Consider the following 17,641-nt stretch of genomic DNA (forward strand, 5'->3'; position numbering starts at 1 on the left):
ACGAGAAAGATACAAGGATGACTCCTAAGTTTCTGGCTTGGACAACCTGAGAGTACAGTGGTAGTATTGTCCCAATGACCAATAAGAATTAATACATGGCGATATGAGAGAGAAATATGGAGGTTAACTCATCATCAGATATTAAGGGGACCATTAGAAATGCCAGTATTTAAGGGACCATGAGCTTAACCAGCAATGGATGCTAAAACCCAGCTTATCCACTAGGAATACTGTCCTAGAAACCAGGTTCCAAGCAGAAAATGTCAGTGGTGTCCCATGTTCCAGAGAAAAGGTACTGAATGTAGATAATAGGATATATTTAGAAATTTAGGTAAGAGCAGTTCAGTGAAGTTGTAAAGAGCAAAAGCCAGACTGCAGTGGATTGAGTAGTAGTAGGTAAAGTAAAAGACACCAAGTTTTTTTCTAGATATTTAGGTGAGCTCTTAGATATGTAATTTGATCACTCCTTCCACTTTTCTCTTGGATAATAAATTTATAAATCTGAAATTTATTCCATTGCCTTTAAATTATCCTGTGGTAAATATTACAAAACTATCACATACAACTGATGAAATGTACGAACTCACACTATCGCCAGTAAGACATTTCCCAGTTACTTTCTAAATAGCAACCAATATTTGGTAGGCTACTCCTATCAAATAGCTTGTTGGTAAGTTCCCATATACATTTAATGAATTTCAAAAACAAAATGACTGAGTAAAATGTTTCCTTTTTCAAAAATCCTCACCCGAGGACATTTTTTCCCCATTTTTTGTTCAGATAGAGGGGGAGAGAGAGAGAGGAAGAGAGAGAAACATTGACGTGAAAGGGACACATCGAGTGGCTGCCACCCGCATGACCAACCAGAGCCGAGGACAAACTGCAACCGAGATACACGCCCTAAGCAGAAACGGAACCCAAGTTTCTCTGGACCGCAGGCCGATGCTCTAACCACTGAGCAAAACCGACTAGGGCTAAAATGTTTCTGCATCTGAGTCCAAACAATGATGCAAACAAAACGTGACTGGCACAGATTTAAATCTTATTCGAAAAATTTAGAATACGTGAGTTTATTCAATGGAATATGTATTCAAAATGTGGCAATCTAAACAAAAACAAATATTGAATGGGCATGTGAAAAACTAGCACTGAGTCAAAACATCCTTTCATTATTACATACTGATTCTATAGGACACTCTGGGTATCTTCTATGTTGCTGTGATCTTCATAGCAGATGTAGCCATATAATCTCTTGTAAAATAAACACTCAGCTCCTTTAGCCTTTCCATAAATCAAAAGATCAAGACAATTCCATGATACACAAAAAACTAGACAAATATTGCCTACCATGAAATATATAGGGGAAGTATAACCTTCAAAATTAGGATTAACAATATAATCCTGAACACTGCATTATCTATGAGCATAAATAAAATATTTTTAGTTACTAACTAGGATGCAAAACAACTTAAAATTGAGATAATTTTGGTTCAAAATCTAATTCTACTACATAATAGTATCTCTTCCAGTTATACATTATTTGTTGAATAAACAGTCTTATTTTGGTACTTCAGGTAAACTGAAGTCAAGTTAAAACTCAGTCTGTTCTTAAACTGTGTACATTAAGTACAATGGCCATACAAATTATTCTAAAACTAGTCAATTCTCAAGCATCCACTTAGAAGACAGAATCCATCCATGGATTTGCCTTTCAATTAGTTTTCACTGGTATTAAAATGCTTTTTAAATTTTTTTCTTTAGTAATTTTGAGAGAGAGGAAGGGAGAAGAGAGAGACAGAAACATCGATGAGAGGGAACGTGGATGGCCGCCTCCTACATGCCCCCGACTGGGGACTGGGCCCACAACTTGGGCCTGTGCTCTGACCAGGAATCGAACCAGCGACCTCTTGGTGCATGGGTCGATGCTTAACCAGTGAGCTGCACTGGCCAGGCTAAAATGCTTTCTACAAAATGAATGTTCTAGCTCTCAAAATCTTTCTTTCATCTAACCCAGTGGTAAGGTCAGGGGATGGAGTACGATCTAGATAGGTGAAGAGTGTGGAGAAAGAGAATAGGATGTGAACAACTTACAGCTCAGCAATTGAAAAAATTCAAAGTAGAGGGAGCAAAGTGAATGATAAGGCTGGCAGAGATCAAAGTATTCAGATCCCCTAGTAGTTCCAGGTGAGGAATTTGGGATTTTAAAACATAAGGATGGAAATGAAAGTAAAATCTACATAACTTTAACAATTCCACTAACAGTTTGGCTAGACAATGAAACTATCAATCTCACAAAGATCTCTTGTTCTTATTGGTCTGGGGCACTCTTACATTAACTCAGTTGTTCTGGGTGCTTAAAAGCATGAGATTATAAAGCAGAGCAACCCTGCCCTGGCCAGGTAGCTGTTTTGGTGAGAGCACCATCCTGATATGCCAAGGTTGCAGGTTTGATCTCGGGTCAGGGCACATACAAGAAATCAACCAATGAATGCATCAAGAGTAGAACAGCAGCCATGGCCAGGTGGCTCAGTTGGTTCGAGTATCATCCCATACACCAAAAGGTTGCTGATTCAATTCCTGATCATTCAGGAGGCAACCAATTGATGTTTCTCTCTACCCCCTTCCTTTCTCTCTAAAATCAATAATAATTACAAAAAAAATATATCACCCTGACCAGGTAGCTCAGTTGGTTAGAGCACTGTCCCAATATGCCAAGATTGTGGGCTCCATCCCCAGTGAGGGCACATACAAGAATCAACCAATAGCCCTGGCCGGTTTGGCTCAGCGGTTAGAGCATCGGCCTGCGGTCTGGAGAGACCAGGGTTCGGTTCCCGCTAAGGGCACGTACCTCGGTTGCAGTTTGTCCCCGGCCCTGGTCGGTTGTGTGGGTGGCAGCCACTCAATGTGTTCCTTTCACATTGATGTTTCTCTCTCTCTCTCTGTTCCTCTCCCTCCCTCCCACTCTACCTGAACAAAAAAATGGAAAAATGTCCTCGGGTGAGGATTAAAAAAAAAAAAAAAAAAAGAATCAACCAATACATGCATAAATAAGTAGAACAACAAATTGATGTTTTTTTCTGTCTCTAAAATCAGTCAATAAAAATAAAAATTTAGCCCTGGCCAGTTTGGCTCAGCGGTTAGAGCGTCGGGCTGCGGTCCGGAGAGACCCGGGTTCGGTTCCTGCTAAAGGCATGTACTTCGGTTGCAGTTTGTCCCCGGCCCTGGTTGGTCGTGCGGGTGGCAGCCACTCGATGTGTCCCTTCACGTCGATATTTCTCTCTCTCTCTCTCTCTCCCTCCCACTCTATCTGTACAAAAAAATGAAAAAATATCCTCAGGTGAGGATAAAAATAAAATAAAAATAAAAATAAAAATTTAAAAACACACACAAAGAAACATATCTTCAAGTGAGGATTTAAAAAAAAAGTGAAACAGCAAATAGATGTCTCTCCCTCTCTCTAAAAATAAATAATGAAACACTGCAGACTTTAAAATGAGGCAATTTTTGCAAACTTCACCAATTTATCAGGTAAAACAACTCTACTAACCTTCATTCAGCACTTTATTTAAACCCTGGCCAGTGTGGCTCAGTCGGCTGGGCATCATCCAGTGCAACAAAATGTTGCTGGTTTGATTCCCAGTCAGGGCACATGTCCGGGTTGCGGGCTGGATCCCTAGTAGGAGATGTGCAGGAGGCAGCCGATGTTTCATTCTTATAGGGATGTTTCTCTCCCCCTCTCCCTCATTAAAACAACAACAACACACACACTAAATTATTATTTTTTTGGTTAATCCTTATCCTAGGATATTTTTCCATTGATTCTTCTTTTTATAGAGAGTGGGGGAGGGAGAGGGGGAGAGTGAGAAAGAGAGACAGAGAAGTATCTATGTGAAAGATAAAACTAACATATACCTATTACCGTTGGTCCCACCTTTGTTGTTATTGTTAATCCTCACCAAAGATATTTTCCCATTGATTATTATAGAGTGGAAGGGAGGGAGAGAGAGGGAGTTGTGGTTCATCCTGGGCCCGTTAGGATTGTGCAGATGGCAACCAGTTGATGTGTCTCTCCCACATCAATGTTTCTCTCTCTCTTCCTCCCTCTCTAACTGAAGATAAATGCAAAAGTGTCCTCAGGTGAGGATAAAATAAATAAATAAACAACTAACTAACTAACTAAATAAATAAACACAGAGAAAATTAAATAAACTATCCATGCTGGCAAGAGTTGTAATAATTTCCGCCCTGGCCGGTTTGGCTCAGCGGTTAGAGCGTCAGCCTGCGGTCCGGAGAGACCCGGGTTCGGTTCCCGCTAAGGGCACGTACTTCGGTTGCAGTTTGTCCCCGGCCCTGGTTGGTCCTGCGGGTGGCAGCCACTCGATGTGTCCCTTCACATCGATGTTTCTCTCTCTCTCTCTCTTCCTCTCTCTCCCTCCCACTCTATCTGTACAAAAAATGGAGAAATGTCCTCAGGTGAGGATTAAAAAAAAAAAAAGAGTTGTAATAATTTCCAAAACAACTGGAAACGACGTGTGAATTATACGCAAATTTGGACCAGTTTGATATTATTAATTAAGTTATACAGGATCTCACAGCTGTGCAAGGTGGCAGCTATTGAATTTTGAAATCTAATAGAGTCAAAGGTGAAAAGGTGGAGCAAATTTCAAAATACGCACTCTTAACAGTCCTGCAACCATGACATCAAAAGATGAATCTAGCCCTGGCCGGTTTGGTTCAGTGGTTAGAGTGTCAGCCTGCGGACTGGAGAGTCCTAGGTTCGGTTCCCGCTAAGGGTGCATACCTCGGTTGCAGTTTGTCTCTGGCCCGGGTTAGGGTTGTGTGGGTGGCGACCAGTCGATGTGTCTCTCTCACATTGATTGTTTCTCTCTCCCTCTCTCCCTCCCGCTCTATCTGAAGATTTAAAAAAAAAAAAGATGTATCTAGCTCTGGCTGGTTTGGCTCAGAGGTAGAGCGTCAGCCCATGGACTAATGAGTCCCAGGTTTGATTCCAGCCAAGGGCACGTACCTGGGTTGCGGTCCTTCCCTGGCGCTGGTCAGAGTCCTGAGGAAGGCAACCAGTCAATGTGTCCCTCTCATGTTGATCCCCCCCCCCCCCGCCTTTCCCTCTACCTGAAGATAAATGGAAATATGTCCTCAGATGAGGATAAAAAAAAGGTGTATCTATACTTTGGGAAGTGATCAACTTGAGGTTGACTCTTAACCTCAACTCATTTAGGTTAGGTCTCAAAAATTTAAACAGAGCCCTGGCCAGTTTTGCTCAGCGGTTAGAGCGTTGGCCTGCGGTCCAGAGAGACTCGGATTCGGTTCCCGCTAAGGGCACGTACCTCAGTGCAGTTTGTCCCCGGTCCTGGTTGAGTCATGTAGGTGGCAACCACTCGATGAGTCCCTTTCACATTGATGTTTCTCTCTCTCTCCCTCCCACTCTATCTGAACAAAATATTGAAAAATGTCCTCGGGTGAGGATTAAAAAATAAATTTAAACAGAGATGGAGTGCTACAAGTGATCTAGAATGTGACTGGGGGCCTACTTTTAGAAGTTTTACACTATTTGCCATGCTCTTTATCGATTTATTAATATATGACACTTTTTGGTGTGAAATTAAAAGATGAGGAATTATGTATTAAAATTCCACCTTAAGAATCAACTCAATGACATGTTTATCTTAAACCTAAACTGCATACTAACTTACCTACCACTGATCATTACTTAATTTTGAGTAGTATTAACATCATGTGAGAAGCTTTGTTGTGAGTCTAGGATTTGTTTGCTTGACTGGGAATGCCTAGAATGAATCCTGATAACGAAGACATCATATTATCTCTTAAAAAGGAAAAAAAAAAAGGCCTCCTAAAATTTACATATCTGAAAAGAAAAACGAGAGAGTGAGTGAATGGTTCTTTGAGTTATCTGCTACATTTTCTAAGTTTATGACAACTAGTAAACAAAACTTGAATTTTTTTTTAAAAATCTTCACCCAAGGATGTTTTTTCAGAGAGAGGAAGGGAGAGAGGAGATGGAAGAAGAGAGAAAGAGATAGAGAGAGTGATAGAGAGAGAGAGAGAGAAACATCAATACATCAATGTGAGAGAAAAACATCAATCAGCTGCCTCCTGTACACACCCCAACCAGGAATCGAACCCGCAACCTAGATATGTACCCTGACCCAGAATAGAAAATCGAACCAGCAACATTTTGGTGTAGGGAAAAACACTTGAATCAACTGAGCCACCCGGCCAGGGCAAAACTTGGATCTTAAAAAAATAAACAATGCACTTTGGTAATTACAATTCACTAAAAACTTCCAAGGCAAATGATAAGTGCATTTTAAGAGATAAATGACATACACTTGGTCTTCCTGCCAGTAGGTTCTCTCCTGGCTACTGATCCCGTATAGCATCACCAAAATTAGCTTTCCCCCTTTCCCTGACTATGTCATTCCCCTGGCTCATAAATTTTCATCCTGGTGGTAAGATAAATGTCAAATTCCTTGGCATACTTCTGTCTTTTCATAATGGGAGCCCAACATCTTTTTCCACTTGTCTTCCATTAAAACACTCCACCATACAGTCTATGTTCCAGACACATCAGAACCACCTGTATTTGGCCCTAGCTGGGTGGCTCACTTGGTTGGAATGTCGTCCCATATATCAAAAGATTGAGGGATTGATCCCCCATCAGGGCACGAGTGGGAGGCAACCAACCAATGTTTTTCTCTCTCTCTCAATCAATCAATGACTATATCCGCGATTTAAAACACACACACACACACACACACACACACACACACACACACACACACAAAAGCCCACTTGTATTTGTTTCACCTGAAATACCCAACTTTCTTATTTCCATGAAAAGGCAAGTTACCTTCAAGCTCTCCTACCCCCCATCAAAATATACATTTTCTTTATGAAGTTTTCCCCCAATACCGCAAACCCACCCTGTTCAAAGTAATTCCTATTCTCTGCTTTTATTCAAAACATTTTTAAAAAACTTAGAGTATAATTTATGGGGAAATTAAATGTATTGTATACAAATCCCACCAGATCCTAAAGGATTTGAGAGCAGAAACTGCACCTTGATTATCTTTAATTCCAAGTGCCTAAAACTTGGTGAGTAGTTAAAATTTGTTGGCTGATTATGAGAGAAAGACACATTAAATGAAAACAGTGACTACTTAATTTCGGAGAATCGCACTTCAGAATGTCCAAAATTTAACTCATTATAACCCCTCCCTGTATATCCATACACAAATACTTCTTTTCCTATGTTTGCTATCTTAGTAAATGGCATCTGCACCAATCCAGCTGCCCCAACTTGAAACTTTGAACTTATCCACAATTCCTCCATTGCAATATCCTAACATTTAAGTTCTGTTAACCATCACCTTCCCTGAAACCTTTTCACTTCTATATTCTAATCCAGGCCACCCTCATCACAGCTAGAATCCTAACAGAGCCATCTCACTGGTCTCTCAGCTTCATAATTTTCCTTGTCCTTTCCAAATAATTCCTCACTTAGTCCATCATTTGAGGTATAATTCAGTCACAGTCATTTAATTTTTTTTAAATCCTCACCTGAGGATATTTTTCCATTTATCTTCAGATAGAGTGGGAGGGAGTGAGGGAGGAAGAGAGAGAGAAACATCAATGTGAGAGAGACACATGGATTGGTTGCCTCCTGCATGGCCACAACCGAGGGATGTGCCTTTGACCGGAATCAAACCCTCAACTCATTGGTCCAGGGACCAATGCTCTAACCACTGAACCAAACCGGCCAGGGCTGTCCCATTCATTTAAAAGAGCTAAAATGGAAAGGCTAAACTCCAATAAGCATTTATAAGCCCTGCATGACTGGCAACTTGTTCATCTCTACGGTCATTTCTTGCTATCCCCCAGCCATACTATCTTGTTCCCTGAGTCAAGTGAGCCTGGGTCACTCTTACTAACTAACTTTATATCTATCCTTCAGATCCCAAGATCAAACACCAATTCCTCAAAGAGAACCACCAGAGTAATAGTAATTACAGGTTAGGCCCCCCCGTTTGTTCCAATATACAATGTACTTCTCAAATACAATGCTGGTCACATAAGACTTGAATGTTGCTCTCCTCCCCTTATCTATAAGTTCCAGGAAGAAAGAGTCTACATCTATCTGGATTACCAGAGTATTCCCTGTACTGGAGGATAAACACATAGTATACAGAAAATGTTGGTCCACTACAGGACGACTGCTACTTTGTCAACTTTTCTAAGCCAGTATTTTTCAAACCGTGGGTCACAAGTCAATAGAGAGTCATGAGCTCAATAGAGTGGGGTCGTAATAAATTTTTTTAAAAAAATGAAATGCAACAGAAAATATCAGAGTATATTACAATAGTAAGGTAAGTATTACTTGCTCACTTGCTGAGATAGGTCCTCCGGTTTTCCATGTAAAATATAGTTCTTTCTTAGGTGAGGTCAAAAAATAAAAATAAAAAAATGAAAAAGTATCACACTGCTCCTTCTACTTTCCCTCCGCCTCCTTTATAGTATTCTTTTAAGACCCCAATAAGCAAATACATAACAGAAAAAATAATGCTCAACCACACAATTCTTTAGCAAAAAGCCATTCTTAACTTGAGCATTTCTAATAAGAACAATCTGCTTTCTGATTTCTCATTATGCCTTAAAAATTTGATTTTCATTTCAATTACATAAACAAGACATCCTATGTGACAGTAGTACATGTAGTATTTTCATCTCTGCTGCCACCTTCATATATGCTCAAAAAACTTAATCTCTGACTAGATGATGTATAGGTTAACTCTGCACCATAAGCCTTACTTCTGAGACTACCCTCTAAACTTCATGCACTTGCCTTTTTTTTCCTAGTCTCTATATTGTCTTTAAAAAACTTATCACTGCTTTGGCTTGTAGCTCACTTGGTTAAGAGTATCATCCTAATACACCAAGGTTGCGAGTTCAACCCCCGATGAGAACACATGCAAGAATCAACCAATGAATGCATAAATAAGTGGAACAACAAATCAATGTTTCTTTCTCACTCCCCTATCCTCTCTCTACAAAAATCAATCAGTAAATTTTTTTTTTTAATCTACTACTACTTTTTTCTGTATATTTAGTAGTAAGGTTAAAAACAGTTAACACTTGCCCTGGCCAGTATGGCTCAGTGGTTCAGCGTCAGCCTGCGGACCAGAGAGTCCCGGGTTTGGTTCCCACTAGGGGCAGTACCACCAAAATAAATAAACAAACAAACTCCTCTTAACTAAAAACAAACAAAAAAAGACAGTTAACACTTAATGAGCACATACTATGCTGCAGCAAGCATTATCTTAAGCATTTGATAAAGAAAATTCTCATTTATTCCTTACCACAATCCTATAAGGTAGGTTCTGTAGGTGAGAGAGCTAAGACAGAGAGGTTAAGAAAGTGACTCAAGGTTCACAGTTAATAAAGGCAGGTCTGGAATCTCAACTCTAGTAGTCTGACGCCAAAACCCAATCTCCTAACCACTCACTTTTTTTCAGTAGTTTTAATTTCTCTCTCTTTCTCTCTAATTCTCTCTCTCTCTCTCTCAACTAAATTACTCCTAATTGCCTTTTTGGGCAATTTATAAACAAAGATCTACACCTAAAAACAAGAAAGATCCAAACTGTTTAGAAGAGGCTTAACACCTCAACTAATATTTATTCTCTTAAACCTTTTTTGAGAACTGAGCAATAAAAAATTTCCATTAAAATTTCAGAAGAGCCCTGGCCAGTTTGGCTCAGTGGTTGGAGCATCAGCCTGAGAGGTGATAGGTTCGATTCTGGTCAAGGGCACATACCTAAGTTGCAGGTTTGATTCCCGGCCCTGGTTGGGGTTGTAAGGGAGGCAACCAATGGATGTGTCTCTCTTTCACATCAATGTTTCTCTCTAAAAATCAATGGAAAAATATCCTCAGGTGAGGATGTAAAAAAAAAATGTTTTGTTTTTTCCCCCAGAAAAAAATTACCACCTATCACATGGGGAAAAAAATCATCAGCAAAATTCAGTGTTGTAAAAATTTTACACTTGGTATAATTTAGGTTTTAAATTTGACCACGAACTCCTTTTTTAAAGTATTTTTTAAATTTATCCATTGAGTTTAGAGACTAGACTAAGGAGAAGGTAGAAAAGCAAAGTAAAACAGAAAATAATACTAAGAGGCAACCAAGGCAGAAACCCTATTCTCCATCCTTGTCATCTATACACTGGTTATGCCAATACATTTCTTACCTCTGCAATAGAACATGAACTCCTGCTGGAAAAGGGAACCCAGATTGTAACACATACAGGATTTACAATTTAACAGAAGTCACTTTACCTCCTATCAAGCACAGATAGCCTTCCTGAAGTCCTATAAATGAACTTACAAAGCCTTGAGAATAAGCAACTGCCAGAGTTCAAGACACTTGGTAAAATGTCTTGCACTTTAATTTTAACAGTAACACCTCACGAGGTCGAAAAGCCATAAATGAAAAATTCCAGAAGCAGTAAATACTCATGTATAAAAATTAAAAATAAAACATAGTACATAGTATCTTAGGTTTAAGAGCCAAAAAAAGAAATGGTCTCCACCAAAAACATTCTGGTTAGGATGATAAACTGCTAATACATAATAGTGTTTTGAGAAAGTAAAATTGACATTTTAAAAATCCTTGCCACTTCTTTATTGTATATATTAATCTAGTGGTTAAAATCCATGTTTGTGTGTGTGTGTTAATCCTCACCTGAGGATATTTTTCCATTTATTTTCAGATAGAAGAGGAGGGAGGGAGGGAGGGAGAGACAGAAACATTGATGTGAGAGAGACACATCAATTGGTTGCCACCTACACGACCCCCACCGAGGTACATGCCCTTGGTCTGAATCGAACCTGGGATTCTTAGGTCCACAGGCTGACACTCTAACCACTGAGCCAAACCGGCCAGGGCAAGATTCAGGTATATTTTATATTCTAGCTGCCCTGTGCCTTTAAAATGAAAATAAATAAATAAATAAAAAGGTATAAAACCAAGCCAATTCTGACACATGAGTACACAGTAGGGCCACAAAACTGTACCCCAACTAGAGGGATCTTTACCTACTTAATATGCCAGATCCTAGCAGAGCTACTGTCACCCACCTTTCCAGAGTCTGTTTTTCCAGTACATACAGCATGAAGTGTTTACAAAGCAGTGACAAAACATATCTAATGTGCAATGAAGGCACCATATCATCCTCATCATTCCCAACACTCAGGTAATTATTAGAAATAGGTTTAAGCCCTGGCCAGTGTTGCTAAGTGGTTAGAGCATTGGCACATGCAGGCAGTACCAGGTTCGATCCCCAGCCTAGGCAAGTGGGGGAGGCAACAGTCCATGTGTCTCTCTCACATCAATGTCTCTCTCTCCCTTCCATTCTCTCTAAAAAAAAAAATCAATGGGGGAGAAAATATCCTTGAGTGAGGAGTAACAAAAAAGAAAAGAAACAGATTCAAGAAATTCTTCCAGGACTTACCTGTTAACTTTTCTGTCAATAATTTTAACAATATTTTTTTACAAATGGTTTTTTAATGATCTTTTTTGGGGGAGGATAAGTGATTTGATTTATCAAAGTTTTGACCTAACCATAGAAAGTTAAAACTTTCAATGACTCAAATGCAAATACTGAAACAGGAACATAAAGATACAACAGCTATAAAATAAATCTTTTCCTCCTCATTCCAGCACATGAAACTTAAACTTAATTCAAGTTATTTGAACCAACCTGGAAACTTTTTAGAACAATCACTGAGTAACTCATTTTTATTCTACACCAGTGGCTATGCTGATTTGTTTTGTAATGCTTTTGCATGTCAACCCAACTGGATTCTAGTTTTCTTTCCTATAAAATTGGCACATGCAAACACTCTTGGTAGGTACACTTACACTACTAAAATTGCAAGCCTCTATTTAAAAAAAAAAAAAAAAAGTTTCTGGGGCTTAGAATTATGGCATCATTTTGACCAGTTCTAGATAAAATTCACAACCAAGCAACAAGGAACAACTTACTTTCACATTTATAAAATATCTAGGTGACAACTCAAAAGTCAAAATGTAGAAGTTACAAGTTTGAAATGTCAAGTTTTAAAAAGTGAAGTGTCTCTGCTAAAAGTTGCCTGCAAACTTATAGTATACACTACTGGATGCAAAAAGAAAAAAAAAAAATCAAAATGTAATGGTAACCAACTAGAAGTAAGTTCACAGAGGGGACTGTATTTTTTTATACCTCCCTCCCTACCCTCACAACAACAACAACAACAAAACCCATACCCATTAGGATTAAAAACTGGACAAAAATTCTTAAAATAGAATCTTATTGGGGAGGGGGGTAATCAATCCTCACTACAAAATTTAGAGAAAGCTAACTAAAACAAACTCTTAGTACTAAGACTGAGTTAATTCCAATGTTGAGTTTGTTTTTTTATTATAAAACCCCACTTGATACATTTAGGACTCTGACAACTATTCAAAGATATATCAAGTAGCAAAATAGTTTTTGTGTAATAGACAGGTGAAACACTACACCAAAATGAGTTAGCTAAAGTTACCAAATACACAGATCAAGTATGGAGAAGGCAGTAAGTAGCGCACCTGAACAGAGGTGTTCCAACATGAGCAGAGCCTTTTTAGGCCTTGCATTACTCCAAGACTAAGCTGTTCAAATAAGGAGTCATCAAAATAACGCATACAAAAGAAGTTTTCTCTAAAATAACCCAAGTGACTGGCTAACTCAAATGTAAAATCCATTACCATGTTACATAAAAACTAAAGAAACAACCCAAAAATCTACAGGTGAAAACATGTCTAATGGTAATCTACAAGAATTTCTGAATGACACTATAGTAAGTGCAAAGGAATACAATACTCATTATGTGCATGAATTCTGAGAAAGAAAAACAAAAAACAAAAAACAGTTAAAAAAAAATCCCTGAAGACTACAGAAACTTCAAGGAGTAAGGACAGATCAAAGTTTATGCATTGCCAATGTTACAAGCCTCAAGTAGAGGAACTCTGCAAAACTCAAATTTTGCAGGTTATCTTTCCTATAAAAGCAAAGAAACCAAAGGATTTGCTATATCCTTACATTTTCACCCTTTAAAATGAAGCCTACTTAGAAATGTGCTTAGAAGTGCTCTACAACTCAAAGGGTACATTTAACTCCATTAAGCACTCTCACTGGCAGATGGAGGGATGACGTTGAGCCTGTTCTTGGGGAGTTAAAGAGATGCTTCATAGTAAGGGGGAACATCTTGTGGACTGTCAGATGGCCAGCCATTCTTCTCTTCATTACCCTGGCACCTCAAACAACTACAACAGCAAAAAAGGTCAGTGGACATCAGGATAGCACCAAACTAACTGTAAGGAAGGGATGATGGAAGAAAGTCTCCCTGAATATCTCTTGAGAAAGGGATAGTCCACAACTGAGAGTAAAGAATTTGTAGAGCTTTATTAAATGGAAATCTCCAGATACGTTTAGAGCATGAAAAGGCAACACACACACACACACACACACACACACAAAACCTAATACACATTTCAAACATGTTGGATCTTTTGTGCTTGCAGTTCATAACTGGGACTCTTTCAATTTCTTATCTTGATTTCCAAGTACATAACTCCAGAAAATCAGTTACATCTTTTCTTCCCCAACCCCAAAGAGAAAGTGACTACAAACTGCAAAGAAAATACCCTTGCTCTCTCCCAACCTGAAAACCCAGAGTTTAAGACATTTTGGTTTCAAACCAAAGAATGGAAGATGTAAAAATAACTGTGCTCCATATTGATTTTTAAAGCAAATTAAGAAAGGGAAAACAAAAAACTAGGAATATAGGTAAAATAATTCAAATCAAATTTCAGGGTTGACGTTAAACCTCACGTCAAGGCTGAAATCCTGGATCACATACACACAAATAAATAAAACAAAGATTTTTTTACACCCTCATCATCAACAGAAAACCTTGTGCAACGAAAATCTTGAAAAGAGTGGAAAGTAGTGGAAACAGTAAGAGAAACCAATGAGAAAAGATTCGCAATTCCTCGTTTACCAACAACAAAATTAACAGTAAAATCGTATAAAAACCCCTTACACAAAAATGCATTGGCATTTCCAAATTTAAACTGCATGGGAGCAACAATAAAGACCATTTCTGTAGCACCACTAAAGAGCTCTAATTCCAGAACACACATCGATATGACATAATGTTGCAACGAACGTATTAGGAAGCAAAAGAAAATGGTTGGGCTACTGGACGTCTTCGACCAGCTCATTCAAACACCTTTAAAATTAACCAAGAGAGAGAACTAACAAGAGAAAGAAAGAAAATATGGAAGAATAAAGGTGCACGGAGCAGAAAACATTAAAGGGGATGTGGAAGGCGAGGGATCCCGAGACTAACCTGTGCCATCGCTGGCCGACGCCGAGAGGGCCGGAGATGAGAGTTTAGGCCGCTTGGCTGAAGGCGGCCCCGGTTCCACCACATTCTCGGCCATTTTTAATTCTTTCGGAGATACAGGCGAGGAAAACGAGAATCTCCGGGAAATCTCTTCTTCAGATGGGGTCCCCGCCCCGCTCTCTGGGGTGGGCTTGGGGGGCTCCGCCGGCCCCCGAGGGGGTGGGGGAAGTTCCTTTTTCTCTCCGCCGGGTCGCGGTGACTGTAGAGGGATGCGGACTCGATAGAAAGGTAGGGGCAAGTGAGAGGGGCCGGGCCTGGGCCCAGGCCCGGAGGAGGGCACAGAAACGCAAATCCGCCGAGCGAGTCCGCTGCGGCGAATTCCCGAGAACTCGCAGCTCTAGCGGCGCAGTCCCCGGCCCGCCACGGCCGGTCCCTGCCGAGCCGAGGTCTCTCGGAGCTCCGACGCCGCCATCAACCTCTTCCTCCTCGGCGCTGTCCTCCTCCTTCTCATCGCCACAAGGAGGCGGGGGCGAAAAGGGGGGAGAGGAGGAGGCGACGAGACACACTCACCTCCTCCCGGTGCCCCCTCCCGGACCTGCGCCCCCACCCTCCGAACCCTCCTCCTGCCGCTGCACCGGCCCCTAATGGCCACAGAGAGCTCGCCCGAGCCGAGAGCCAGGCTGGCGCCGCCGACTCACATCGCGCGGCGGAGGCGCGGCGAGGACGCCGGGCGCGGAGCTCGTCAGCCCAAAGGGCCGAGCCGAACAGTGCCGTACGCCCGTGCGGACGCGGAGCCCACCGAGGAGGCCCAGCTACGGCGGGCGGCACACGCACCCTCCCCTGGCTCCGCGCTCTCCTTCGTCCTCCTCTCCCGCGGAAAATAAATACGGCCGCCGCTCCGGCCCCCACCCCCGGCACCTGGCTGCCGGGAGCGCCCGCCCCCCGGGGCTCCGCTCAGGGCCGCCCTCAGCGGCGGCCGAAGGCGCCGCGGGGCGCGGGGTTATGTAATGGTCCCCCCTAGGCGTCGACGCCGGCACGGCTGCCGGACCGCGGTGGGGGTGTGTGCGGGCGGGAGGGCGCTGGGGGTCGGTCGCTTCGGCCCGTGCGCCCCTGGCCCCCTGCTACTGTCTCGGCCCCTGCCGCCTCTCTCCGGCTCGGCTCTCCTACGCACTCTCGCTCCCGCAGTTCGTACTCAGCCCGGCGTCTCGCTTGCCCACACTCTCGCCCTCTCCCTCTCGCTCGCTCTCCCCCCCAGCCTAGCACACAAACAAGATGGCGGCTGTTGTTTCTTCCCTCTGCCGAATCCTCCTTACGGGCTAGCGGTAGCAGCGGCGGCCGGAAATGAGCCAAGGGGGGGTGAAAAAAAGGGGAGGGGTTGGGCCTCCGGAGGCAGGCGGTGAGGGGGCGGGGCCTGGGCCCGAGACGCTCACACAATGGGGGAAAGAGGACCCGGGGGCGGGGCCAGTTTCAATCACGGGATCCGCCCAAGGCCCTAACGCGGTTGGTGCTTCCGCAAACTCCCCCGGAGTCACCCGGTGGCTCCCTTTAAAGGGGAGGATTTGAAGGGGGGGGTCGGAGACTGACTGGGGATCTATTTTCAGTCGGTGGACACTTTCAGGGAAGGTCCCTGGGTTGGGTCTCTGCGTAGGGGACCGGTGGGAACCGGGGGTGACGGAGTCCGGTAGCCACGCCGGGGAAGGCGCCAAGTCCGCACAGGTGGCGGAAAAGGATCGCTGTGGAAATGGTCCTGCGCCCCGGACCCTATGGTGGCCCATCTTTCGAACCCCGGTTGAATCCATCAGTCAGGGGGGGTACCCCACTGCCCGGTGTTCTGGGCCAGAGACCTAATGCGTCCTCTCCCCTCCATCGCTTTCCCAGAGGGAACGGTTTACATATAAAATCACACTGATTACGAGTTACTTTTTCTGGGAATTTCACAATTTTTGACGGTGAGCATGTATTGTTTTGATAATCAGAAAATAAAAATCACGGCAGTGGGAAGACGTTTTAGGACCAGACCCAAATTCGTTTCGTGTCCACCACGTGTCCACATGCCCCTACCAGATATCACCATCACCAAAGGGGCCTTGAATTATTTTTCTGAATTATTCTGGGACCTGAGGACATTTGAAGACATTTCTTTTCACCCGCTCCCAATAAACCAGCTTGATAAAAGACCACATTTATGCATTGCCTTAATGATAATGTAATTATGAAAGAAACCGTAGATGTAATGTGCTAAAGGTAATGTAAGGATGGAAAAAAAGCAAATAGGTAACGATGAAGGAAAATGCTTAAGTACAGCGTGCTGTGTGAGACAACAGTTTTGCAGAAGAGGGCCTCCTGAGGGTGCTTCACATTCCTACTGGGTCCAGGAGTCTGTTTGGCCTTGGGTAAAATGGTACTTGAGGAAGTGGCAAAGTTGTTAGTGCTCCCCAAGGAAACCCCCAAACCAGCATCTGTGGAGAGAGTTAAAAGCTTTTTAACATATTTAAAATATGCTCCCCAGTTCAGTTTTTGTTGTTATTGTTTGCTTTTTATTTTTATTTATTTATTTATTTTATCCTCACCCGAGGACATTTTTTTATTTTTTGTTCAGATAGAGTGGGAGGGAGAGAGAGGAAGAGAGAGAGAGAGAGAAACATCTACATGAAAGGGACACATCAAGTGGCTGCCACCCACACGACCAACCAGGACAGGGAACAAACTCCAACTGAGGTATACGCCCCTAGCGGGAACTGAACCCTGGTCTCTCTGGACCGCAGGCCGAAGCTCTAACCGCTGAGCCAAACCGGCCAGGACATTGTTTGCTTTTTAAATGAATGATGAGAATAAATAAGAACCTAGGCATGAAAATCTTAAACAATTCAGGTTGCCAACAAGAATGAATTATGTTGTGTAATGTTCAGGCCTAATTCACCCAAAGTGCAGTGGAAAAGCAGGCAAATTGAAAAGGGCAATACTCGCTTATAAAAGTTGGTATAGGATGGACTCAATGTGTACCACGAAGATCAAAATTGGTCTGCAAGTTTTTTGTTTGTTTTTCGGTTAATGCTCACCTAAGGATATTTTGCCATTGATTTTTAGGTAGAGTTGGAGGGAGGGAAGGAGAGAAAGAGAAACATCAGATTGGTTGCTTCCCACATGTGCCCCCACAGGAGACTGGGGCTGGGGATGGAA

General features: G+C 42.2%; 1 protein-coding gene across 4 annotated transcripts in view; it reads right to left on the reverse strand.

The window, feature by feature from the left end:
• The window catches only part of EP300 (E1A binding protein p300), an 87,490-nt gene extending 71,732 nt beyond the window's left edge, over positions 1-15,758 (reverse strand). For 2 of the 4 annotated variants that reach the window (XM_036252361.1, XM_036252362.1), the window contains exons 1-2: positions 14,465-14,882; positions 3,548-3,673 (exon numbers count right to left, since the gene is read on the reverse strand). In XM_036252361.1, the coding sequence (XP_036108254.1) occupies positions 3,548-3,673; positions 14,465-14,558 (220 nt within the window). In that variant the 5' untranslated portion in view covers positions 14,559-14,882. Of the gene's footprint in view, positions 1-3,547; positions 3,674-14,464 lie in introns of all 4 variants that reach the window. The other 2 variants (XM_036252358.1, XM_036252359.1) reach the window with 2 other exon arrangements.
• Between the last annotated feature and the right edge of the window lie 1,883 nt (positions 15,759-17,641).

Source organism: Molossus molossus, unplaced genomic scaffold (genome assembly GCF_014108415.1).
Source record: "Molossus molossus isolate mMolMol1 unplaced genomic scaffold, mMolMol1.p scaffold_m16_p_10, whole genome shotgun sequence".
Lineage (NCBI taxonomy): Eukaryota > Metazoa > Chordata > Mammalia > Chiroptera > Molossidae > Molossus > Molossus molossus.